Here is an 11,914-nt window from a genome sequence, read left to right on the forward strand (position 1 = left end):
TCCCTCTGGGTCCATGAGAGTGTCTTTCTGAGCTGTGCTGAGTATCAGATTTTGTTGTGGATTATCATGTTAACATAAGAAATTCAGAAACGTGGTTGTCTGTCTTACCAACAAAGGATTATTGTCACCTGCATTGTGTACAATGGAGACAAAATGTTGTTCGTTCAGTACTGTTATTCTCTTTTCCTCTTTGAATTAGTTGTGATCTAGAATTTACGTTTTCTTTCGACATGATATAAATGTTGATATTAAAAGTGTGTATGTACAGGCAGTCCTAGACTTGCAACATTTCAAGTTGTGTTTCACAATTGCAACATTTATAAATTGGCACCGTTTCAACTTGCTGATGTCAGTTTTGACTTTACAATGCTTGATCCGATGTGATGCCACACCAGCGAACAAGTTCTCTGTGTCACCCATCTGCTTGGAGAACATCTGTCCAAACTTCCTTGGAAACTTTCTTTAAGAAAGCAGACAAGGCTCCAGAAAAACCTGTAGCCAAGGCTCCTAAGAAGACTCCAGCCAAGAACCCTTCAAAAAGTCCAACCAAGAGCCTTTCAAAAAGTCCAGCAAAATCACTTCAAAGAAGTCCTTCCAAATCAATATGATTGCTACTTATGATATAAATACATTAATGTAGCTATATTACTCATCTATACTTGATCGAGTACACAATTTTGGGGTATATTTGGTGAACATAGGGTATCGGGCCTTGGTTCAGGAACCAATCCCCCATTTATAACATTGTTTCTTATGAGAAAATTGGTTCCGAGTTGCAATGTTTCGACTTTAGACACGGTTTTCAGGATTCAATTGTGTCATAAGTCCGAGGACTGCCTGTAGTCAGTAGGTTAGATCAGTGAAATGAAGTGTTATGTTGTAACCTCTTAAACTGGGGAGTGGTATTTATGCTGAACTCAGACTACAACGAGTTGCATGACAGTTGTTTGGACCAAAAGTAAATTGTGCATTTTCCTTACCAGAAAAGTAAGAATGGGAAAATCTGTAGCAGATTTAATTGAAATAAGCTAGATTAAGTACTTAAAGTAATCTTGTTAGGAATGCGCTATAGTTTAAAGGACTTTGTTTTCATAACTTCACCACTGTATAACTGAAAAGTTAAAATAGCTGACCAAACTGATTGATAGTTCTTGTTTTTTCACCTATAAAAGAGTAATTTAAAAAGCATTCTCATGAATAAATTAAACTAAGACATTGAGCCTTGCATTACATTGGAAATAGAGGGAAAACAAAGGCAGACTTATTTATTAAAATAGAAATTTACAGTAAGGCAGCTTAGTTCTAAGATTTTAAGAGCATTAAAAATAACTTTCTAATCAAGAGTAAGTTTTCCATTAACTCTTCAGGCACATAGTTCTTGTGTATCTTTTTCCAAAAATACCTAACTTGTAAACCCTTCCATCTGACTATCTCTTGAATACTCCAGCACCAACATCTCCTTTTTAGACATGATGATCAGTATACAGAATGGTAAAATACAGACGATGTTATACAGGAAACCCACAGACCAATATACATATCTGCACAGAACCAACAATCGCCCTAAACATACCAGGAAAGCTGTGATATACAGCCAAGCCCTTGGACACCACCAAATTTGCACTGAGGAGAACACCTGGGATTGCCACCTCACAAATATCTAAATGGTTTTTACTCAACAAGGACATTCTTCCAGAGAGAGAGATTGCATGTTTGAAAGAGCCACCCGGATACCACATGAAAAATTGCTGCAGTACAGAAGGAAAACCCCCATGAATTGCACACTACTGGTTATGACATATCACCTCTCCCTCAAACCTATATGGAAAACCCTCAAACAATTGCAACTCATATTAGGAGACCCAATTCTTAAAGAGATCTTCCCAGAACCACCTATCCTAGCCTTCAAACAAGCACCAAACTTCGCTAACCTCATCAGCAGAAGCAAACTTCCTATGGCCCAAAACACACTGAATGGATCCAGACCGTCTCATGACAAGAAATGCAAAACCTGCCAACATATCTCCACCACCCCCACAATTACTACACCCCACAATAGAGCCATTACCATTCCTGGATCTTACAGCTGCACCTCCAGAAATGTGGTCTGTCTCATGCAATGCACCAAATGCCCTGATAGAAAATACGTAGAAGAGACCAAACAAAAACTGCGGACCAGAATGAACACACGCTGGAAATGTGTTAAAGACAGGAATACCCAGTTACCTCACAACTAAGCCACTCCTTCTCCAATCTCTCCGTTCTAATTTAATCATCAAGGGGAATTTACAAAACACTTTTCACAGATGAGCCTATAAACTTTACTTCATCAACCTCGTAGGTACAAAAAATTATGGACTAAATTTAGACATTGGAATTATGACACATTATAACCTGCCTGACAGCTGACTCCCCAGGTACCTCTCCACTTTTTACCTGCTGCTTTCATTCTCCTTTCTAACCCCCCTCTTCCCCCCCCAACACCACCCTGCCTCTCACCCAGTAACTCCTCAATTTACATCTTCACTGGTTGCCTTTCTTGCATGCAGACAAGCCTCTGGCTTCTTTACTATTCATTCCATCCAGGAAGAGCACACACCAACAGCAGATGCTTCCTCAGCCTGATGAAGGGTGCTTGTACCCGAAAGCTTGCTAAAAAGAATTTTTCCAACTATTTGAATTGGTCTAATAAAAGATATCAGATTTACCCAAAGAACCTTGTCTGCCTATGTCCTTAGACCAGGGGTGTGGCCCGCCAGCTGAATGCAGCCCGCCAGGCCATTCTATCTGGCTCGCAAGGCCCCTAAAAAATTTAGAAAATTAATTTTTATCTGCCCCTGGCTGCCCGTCATGTATGTGGCCCTTGATGGCTTGCCAAAACTCAGTAAGCAGCCCTCCGTCTGAAATAACTGCCTGCCCCTGCCTTAGACCAACACAGCTACCACTTATGTCCCTGTAACTTGTAAATCAACATCCATGTACCACTCCCTGTCCTTCCTAACTGTGAAGTGCATTTTGCTCTGAAAAAACTTAGTAAGCATAAGAGAAAAATAGTAATAGAATGGAAATGAGTAACTTGTCCACTTAAGGCACAACATCACTTGAAGGTTCAGCCAGTTCTGGGTACCTGGCATAATCATGCCTGCTTGGAGCACAGTGGAGGTAGAAGGCATGAGATAATAGTGGTTTGTAACCCTCAGCATGTGGCAGCGGGTCTTAGTAAGGAGAGTCTGTAGGCTGATGCTGATATGCTTGGGGTGGGCAAAATGCGGCCCGTGGGCCGGATGCGGTCTGCCAGGCCATTCTATCTGGCCTGTGGGGCCCCTAAAAAAATTAGAAAATTAATATTTATCTGCCCCTGGCTGCCTGTCATGCAGCCCTCAATGGCTTGCCAAAACTCAGTAAGCGGCCCTCCGCCCGAAATAATTGCCCACCCCTGTGATATGCAGAGAGGAGACAACTATAGTAAGCTGCAGTAAGTGTGGACCCTCCCTATATGTGGGAAGTGTAGGACATCACAGCAAGATTTCACTGAGTGCACAATTAGTTTCTATTGTACATGGCATTTGTACATCCTGCCTGTGCATCTTCCATTGTGTTTGTGAACTTAGGCTTATTTGTTTGTTTTTTGCTCCAGCTACTTAACAGTCAATCCTTTTTCTGACTGGTATATTGACCCCCTTTATTGTGTCAAGAGAACAATAAGCACATGGTCTATTAGTAGGTAGCCCCTGTGCATTTCAGAAACCTTATACTCTCAAAGCTAATTGCTTTTCAGGGAACTATTTGCAAGTTTTGGAGTCCGTGATAAACTGCAGCAATAATTGCCTCACAAACATCGCTACACTAGCAAGAGCCTTGCTGGCACCATACTGGTTACCCACCAGCCTTTAGTGGTCTGTGGTAGCAAGACGGAAATAATAACCCACTTCTGGACTAGTACCATCTCCCTTTTCTTTATATCTTGTCACTGGTGAGCTGGGGTGAATTTTTCAAGAAAGCTTCATCAAAGTGGACTTCCTTACCTGAAAGTCCTGGATCCAGTGCTGGTCATTCTAGTTCTGCATGATGCCATGGACAGCTTTCTTGTATGTACCCACCTTGAGGTGATTTCTGGTTTTGCCTTCTATTCTTCTACTCCCCCACCTCCTCCCCCCTCATCTGAACACAAATATAGATGTAAGACTAAGAAACCATTAACAAAGAAAAGGAAATAAAAGTATGCAATGAGAAGGGTTTCTCTGTTTGGAGATGTTGGAGATAAAAGTACATATATAAATAATGACTTTCTTTTTTCTCTTAAGGACCCAGTGTGCCAATCAGATGAAAGAGCTGAAAGAACAATGTGAAGAAAGGATAGGTGAGATCACAAAAAAAGACAGTGAAGCACCACAGACTAAGGAACACAAAGACTTCACAGATAATTCCCCCAAAAATTTCCAGGTAAGACTGTGATTTAGTTTTATAAAAAAGTCAGTTGTATAGTTATGTCTGTCACCACCAGAAGTGCAGTAAAGATTCCCCCTATGGGTGCTGCTCCTTAATCCTGTCCTGTGTAAATTAAATAGAAATTTGGGGATTTAATAAAAAGGGAGAAAGAAAGAGTCTAGGGATGAGTTGTATCCATGGGACATGCAAGGCTTTTGCAGATGGGCAGGGCCTCAAAGTAGGTGTTGGCTTAAGGGTTACAGACCTATTGAACGCCTGCAGGGCTTCTTCTAGGGAATTTACTCTCCAGTCTCTGACCTCAGCCGTCATCTTCCTACAATGGGGACTCATGTCATTTTGTCTTAAGACCACAAGTTTTAAGACTGCAGTCCCCCTGTAGTTCACTGTAGTTATCCCTAGCAGGTCTGACCTTGGTGCAGCTTCTGCAGTGTTGTTTTCTCTTGAGAGCAGCCAGCTTTTACAGAGCTCCATACCATTTATTTTAGTACAAAATTATTACAGAGAAAGCAGTCCTCCAGCAATAAACTGTGCGCATGTTAAACTGACCAGGTGTCTCCATGAGGATCTGGTAGATACCAGTGCAGGTTTATTATGTTTCTGTTCCAGTCTCTATCTTTGTGTGCTCCTGCTCCCCATGCTTGTACAAAATCCTATGTTTAATCTGGACTCGCAGAATGCTAGGACTGGTACAGATTCTTCCTATGTGAGTTACTATCAACTGGTTTATTGCAAGGTCTGTGGGCAGCTAGATGGGTTGGCAAGGCCAGAAAATGTGGGAAATCACTGGGAAGAGGGAAGGTCAGTGATTACCTTAAAAATATTCTATTTGGTATGCAAGTACATTCCGTCTGACTAGGGAGTGTATAGAGTTGGACCGAAGGGTAATAGTTCGCCCTAACTTCCCATTTGGGAATTTGGTGGAGGGTGTAGATGAAGCGGGCAGTTTAATTATTGGCACTTCCCTCTTTCAAGTGTCTAGTGTGGATACTTGTTGCCTTGGGTGGGGTTTGTTTTTTTGTTAAACCAGAATTGGAAATGGAGTTTGAAGAGTGGAGCAGAGTGAATGTCTTGAAGAACTTGGTGAACAGGTTTGGGACTCTTAATGTGTGGTGCAGTGAAAAAAATGATCCCTTTTCAAAGGTCTTTGACCTCCCTCTGAAGGGAAGGTAGTGGGGTCCCCCACTGTCCACACCTGGCATGCCAGCATCTTACAAGTTGAGATTGCAGGTGTTTTTGGCAACCCCTGAAGCAGCCTCTTGAGTTAATTCATCTGTCAAAAATAGACTGCCTTAGATCAATGTTTCCAAAACTTTTTTGAAAGTGAAGGAGCCCCACGTTAGGCAAATAAAACTAGTTTTGGCCTCTCCCTGCCTTCACAAACCATTCTTGGCTGCAGACCTGGCATGTTACCAGGGCGGCCCTTGGGTAACTTGCCTTGCCACCGCACTATATCCCCAACAATTTACTTGTACCTCTGAGGCCCCTGGATGGGTGGGGTGGGTATCCTGCAACCTTGGAAGCACTATGTCAAAAAAAAATGCCCCAGGGGCATCTTCTAGGGCAGGAAGTGAGTCAGTTAGAATTGGGTGGAGTAGTTGTACAGGAGGTGAATTCAGCTTTGGCTTGTGATCTGTGTGCTAACAATGCTGCCTGTGGATTACAACTGTGTACTATTTCTGACTTCAGTGAAGAATTTAGTTCAAGTCAGTCTATTACTTGAATTGGTCTGTAGATTTGTCTTGTCAGGATTAAAATGAAAGATAAGTAGAGCACTGGGATAAATGTTTGGACTAATATCTTTGTGTCTCTATGCCCTAAGGTTAATAATCAGTTGCCAGCCTTTAACCAACTGGAGGTCCAGCAGAATGACCTGGAACAGCAGAAAACAGATGAACAAGAGAAGAGCAAAATTCCTGGAAGCTTATCTGGAGAAGTACCAAAATCAACACTTAATGTGAAAAACGCACTTGAAAATGATTCTCATAGAAATAAAGGTAAGATTAGCCAATTACCTCACTAATACTTTAATAACAACTGAAGAGGTAGTGCCTAATTAATTGAACCTTCTTGATCTGTTAAAATGCAAAAAGTTGCATATCAGATTAGTTTAGGCTACTTTGGAGTTTCATTAATCAGCCTTTTTTCTTTCTTATGGACATTGCAGCTGATGACTCTGAAGACTGTTTAATTAAAACACTTCCATTAGTTTGAGAATGTGTTGTAATAGGTGCATGCATACAAACAGTGTCAAGTTTGGTGGGTTTAAAATTGTACCCCTAATTTGCAATGGAAAAAGCCTTTTGTTTTCTGAAGCAAGCATTTGGCTTTAACAGTGTAAAAATGAGTTTGTATAGTAGTTGCAACTGCCATGGGACAAGTAGAAATTATGCTTTAAATTGAATTCAAGTTAATTAGCTTCTATACAAGGATTACTGGCTGAAGTGTAAGGGCCTGTCATACAGAACGTCAGACACGATGATCTCACAATCCCCTTTGGCTTTAAACCCTGAGAAACCACGAATGAATGGATGGTTGCTATTGTCACAGTCTCCCCTCAGTACAAATATTAGAAGTTCTAGAATACTAGGAATTTTAATTTGGGACACTGAGTTCTGCCTTTTTTGAGTTTGCGGCTTAACGATCCTCCCTACAAAAGGGAAAGAGTGACTAGGAGGAAACTATTTGTTGTAGCTTTTTAAAGGCTTTTAATTTTTCCTACTAATGAAACACATTCTGCTGACTCTGATTTACACTGGTTTACAGATGGGACAAATGATCTGGTTACCATCAGTAAGCAGGAGGTGAAAGCAGAAGGTGAGAAACTTTCCATTGATCAGGGACTCCCACAGGATTCAGCAAAGGCTACAGTAGATCATGAGGAACTACCTCCTGAACCAGGAAAAGAATCAAATCCATATGAAGAGGTAAAAAATGTAGCTGAAAACGGTGCAGAAGAACAGGAGTCATTCCGCGTGCAAAAACTGCAAGCCAGCCAGGCTACTAACGAACAAAACATTGCCAATGAGGAGGTGGAGAGGGAGCACTTCTTAAATTATGATGCTCAGCTGGATGACCAGGGGCCCAGTAAGGATGGTTAGTACAGAGGTTTACTCAAGCTACCTTGCTGCCAAGTGTCTGCAGCCATATCCATTTCCTTGTAGTAGGCTCGAAGTGTAACTTTCTTTCCTATGCAGAAATGAATTGCAACCATGCAGTGCTCTGCCACTTGGGAGAAGGGCTGGGAGGCAAGTTCCCTGCTTTCTTCACCCTGTGGGTGGAAGTTTGTTTCTGCTAATGAAGTCTTCGTTGATCATTGAATTCTGGAATAGTTTGCACCCAGGTCTTCACAAGGTCTACTTTTTTATGGGTCATTATCAGTTCACATTGTGGTTAGTTTTTGCCTTATAAGCACTTTGACTAATTAGCACATTGTCACCAGGTAGATTACTCTTAAGAGCAAATATAGCAGGATCTGATCACTTAAAACAGGGGTGTCATACTCATCGGTCCTGCAGGCTAAATGAGGGGTGTAGGGTGTGTGGCCTGGATTGGGCATACAGACCAGTCCCATGTGCGGGATCCAGCTCACAGGGCTGGTCCAGTGTGGATGCCTGATGCAACATATGCCCTGGTTTGGTTGTGTGTACTGTTTGCAATGTGCATACTGGCTCCAGCACCACACAACTCCTGCAGTACATGCTGGCCTTAGCCCTGCGTGGCATGTGGTGCGCACCAGAGCAGCTCTGCATGCTACACCTGGCAGTCAGGACTGGTCTATGGGCCTGATTTAGACTGGTCCAGGATCCAGCATGCAGAGCAGATTCGGTGTGGGTGCCGCATGCAGTGCACACCCTGTGTCATGTGCAGCCAGCCCCAGATGTGCAGTATGTCAAGCTAGCACCAATGTATACTGTGCCTGTGGTATGCTGCTCAAAGACTTACAGAAAGTACCAAGCCCAATGATAGGGCTTCATGGACCAGGTCTGGCCTGTGGGCTGTGCCTTTGGCACATCTGGATTAAAACATTTTGGAGAGGTGGATTATTTTTGTTTCTTTCAAAATATTTGCTGTTTCTAACAAGGTGAACAAGTACATCTTGAATTCCCTTCCTGCCTGGTGTGTGAGCCACTATGCTTTTGTTCACTGTTCAGTGCTGTTCCCTAGTCACTTAATTTAGTTTCTCCTATTTATAAATGTTCTTTGGCTTAGTGTAGACAGAGCTGTATAGTAACTAACACTTTAGATGCCACTCCATCCTCAAAAGGCAAACAGGCACATGCTGCATCATGTGTTGGCTGATTAAGTTCTAGCCATCTATCAGAAAAATTCTGTTGAAATAACAGAATCAAAAGCCTTCACATCTTAAAAGGTTGTTTGATTGTAAAGCTCAGCAGGGCTGAAAGGTGACCTCTTTATATACATGTGAGCAACCCTCTGTTAGGACCGCAGATTAATCACATACATGTCTGCCAGGGCTTCACTTCAGGGAAGTCTATGAGAAAGCTGTATGTTGGAGTCATCAGTTTTGCATGCACATGTTTCCAGGTGTTTTGCAGGCACCAGTTGCATTTTGGAAAAAAGCCACAAAAATATTTTATTATGATTCTTTCCACCTTTTACTGGCTTGTTTTAATCCTGTAGCACAAACTGAAAAGGATTTCTTCAGCTAGAGAACTGAGAACATAAAGAGGCTTTGGTTGGTAACTACTGTAGTATTTTAATTATTTAGCCCCAAAACATGCCCAAGGCATTTATCCTCTTGACACTCTGATGGCTAAGGGACTAGCATCGGATTCCCCTTTCCGTTGTTTCCTGTTGCCATTTCTCTACTTCAAGTATTCTGTGCTCTCTCTGGGAAAGTTCAAATTCAGAGTAGGGTAGGCTACTGAAATGGTAGACAGTAGCTTGGTACTAGCTTGGTATTGTCTCTTATGGGTTTACAGAATAGAGAGAAGTCCCACATGATATATTGGTTCAGTACGCTGGTGGGATGAGGTTGAGCCCTGTTTGTTTTCACAATGATCACGATTTTTATTCCTTTTAATATGTTTATTAAAACTCCTTGCTACGCATATAACACTGCTTAGCTTTAAGAAAAACCACAAACATTAAAAACACAATAACTACATATATTAGAAACAATGCTCCAAACATACTTCCTACCCAAACAATGCTATAAGAATTAGTATTACCAAAACAGATACAATCCTAGAATTCTGAGAAATCAAATCCCCAGATATACTTTCATTCTTTAGTTATGGTTTTAGGGGTGGTCTCAGCAATGATAGGAACAAGTCCCCTTCCTTTGGTCGTGCTCAGGTGCTCTGTGGCTTCAGCGTGAACGGGAGTTCTTGTTCATGGAGAGGGTGGTTCAGGTGATCAGTCTGATCCAGCCTACACTTGCTATTCCTCCTTCGGTGTTATGCAAATGAGGTTACCTCCAACTTGGGACTATAGGTTACAGGTTATATACTGGGTGAGTTGCCATCATGGGCCCCTCCTACCCAAACCTGTCACTACCCCCAAATTGGGCTCAGATCTTACTCAACAGATTTTTGCTGGGTGGTCAGTTTGTATTCTGCAACGGAATTTATCCGCTGACGTTTATCTTAAATTCTTGAGACTTTCCACAACGCTGCGGTGACTTATCTTTCCCAACCCCCTTTCACAAGCTTCTAGGGTTTGATCTCTCGGAACGTTTGCTTAAGGGTCGTTTTTCTTGTTCCTAGGTTAACTCTAAAGATAAGATTGAGAACCTAAGACTTTTAAACAAACTTGTTGCAGGGCCAGGCAAAGCAAGCAATGGCCTACATAAGAAGATGAACCTTGCCTTTTCTCTAAACTGGCTAAGGGGCAGTTATTACAAGAATTCAAACTATTACATTCAATATGACAGGCATCAAGGGTGGAGTATTAGAAACTTGCGTCCCAGCCCTACTGTCTTGGATGGTGGAGTGCATGCAGGTTGTGCAGCCAATCTCTTCAGGTCTCCATATTATTGTCTGCTATAGATATGCTGCTATTATGAGACCTCTAAAATGTCTGGCTTAGTCACTATAACTTCCTGAATAGAAGGTGTCACTCTCTGCAGCTTTTCTTTGCTTCCTCTTATTATTATGAGGGCTTAGGGTTGTGTTTTGGCATTGACTCTGCCAGCTGTAGCTGCTGGCTATCTTGTTACTGCATACAGCACTGTAAACCAGTAGTAAAGCAGTTGCCAGTTGGTGGCCCAGTTTTTGGCACTCAGGAGAATACTCTTATGTATGGAGGGCTGGAAGGTTTTGCCCTGTTGATTTCCTTGTTTGTAGTTGCTTGTGGCTGCAGAGGAATCTTGATCCCCTGAAGAAATAGCTTCAAATCAGGAGTTAGCTTAGTTTAAGATGAGCAATTGCTGTAGTTGGCACAAGGATGCTGAATGACTACCAGTAGGATCTTGATGGCAGATGTCTGTTGTGTAATGAATGAAAGCAAGGGACTGTCCCTCTGGGTAATCTCTGCTCTGAGATTTATAGGTTATGGGTATGGGTAATGCTTTAACTAGCATTGAACTATCTTACCAGCAGAACTTGATGAAATGGCTAACTGAATGCAGCTAGCCACCTTCTCTCAGGTTATAAAGTGGTTCTGCTTGAGCACAGAATTTCTGTTTCAGAGTATTACATCTGGGTATAGCCCCAAACTGGTTTTATCACCCCTGCTGAATGGTGCTAGAGCTCCAAGGGTAGGAAGACTTCAGTGCCTAACAAGAACAGGAGCCGGACTGTTTCTGAGTCTTTTTTTTCTGTGTTAGTAGAAATGATAAATATGGAAAAGAGAGCTTGCTGTATTACTTGGGCACTGCTAGATGCTGCCAAGTGAGAAGTCTGTGTTCTGGAGTCACTAAAAAAGTAAAAAATACAGATGTCCTCTGATATTTGTGGCCCTTGTATTATGTTAATCTACTGGTGGCTGGAAGATGGAAGACATTCACAGTGTACCTTGTAAGGCACTAGAGGCTAAAACTCTAAATTTAGACATGATACCTCAGGCCAGTCACTGGACATGTACAATGCCCCAGCACAATAACAGTGCCTAACCTAGATCCTTAAAGTTAAGTTTTCTTGTATTGGCCAGTAGATCTGCCCAGCCAATCAGCAGCTCTAACACTGTGGCATGGCCTGGCAAGGGCTGAACTTCCATGTGCTGTGCTCTGGGAGGGAAGAGGACCTGATGGTGGGGTGGGGTAGGAAGGGGCAGTGGGTGGGGTTGGCTTGGGAACTAAAGGGTATGTTGCAGCAAGGGAAGTTTAGGTTGGATACGAGGAAAAATGTTCTCACTAGGAGGGTAGTGAAACACTGGAACAAGCTACCCAGAGAGGTGGTGGAATCTCTGTTCTTGGAGGTTTTTAAGACCCGGCTAGACAAAGCCTGCCTGGGCTGAGATAGTTGGGGATGGTCCTGCTTTGAGCCGGGGGTTGGATTAGATG

The 11,914-nt window shown here is 42.4% G+C and overlaps 1 protein-coding gene across 4 annotated transcripts in view; it reads left to right on the top strand.

The window, feature by feature from the left end:
* The window catches only part of GOLM1 (golgi membrane protein 1), a 96,682-nt gene that overhangs the window by 76,146 nt on the left and 8,622 nt on the right, over positions 1 to 11,914 (top strand). For 3 of the 4 annotated variants that reach the window (XM_019517373.1, XM_019517371.1, XM_019517372.1), the window contains exons 6-8: positions 4,305 to 4,443; positions 6,269 to 6,443; positions 7,213 to 7,542. In XM_019517373.1, the coding sequence (XP_019372918.1) occupies positions 4,305 to 4,443; positions 6,269 to 6,443; positions 7,213 to 7,542 (644 nt within the window). The remainder of the gene's footprint in view (positions 1 to 4,304; positions 4,444 to 6,268; positions 6,444 to 7,212; positions 7,543 to 11,914) is intronic. The other variant, XM_019517374.1, reaches the window with a different exon arrangement.

Source organism: Gavialis gangeticus, unplaced genomic scaffold (genome assembly GCF_001723915.1).
Source record: "Gavialis gangeticus isolate Ggan-Ray unplaced genomic scaffold, GavGan_comp1, whole genome shotgun sequence".
NCBI classification, from domain to species: Eukaryota; Metazoa; Chordata; order Crocodylia; family Gavialidae; genus Gavialis; species Gavialis gangeticus.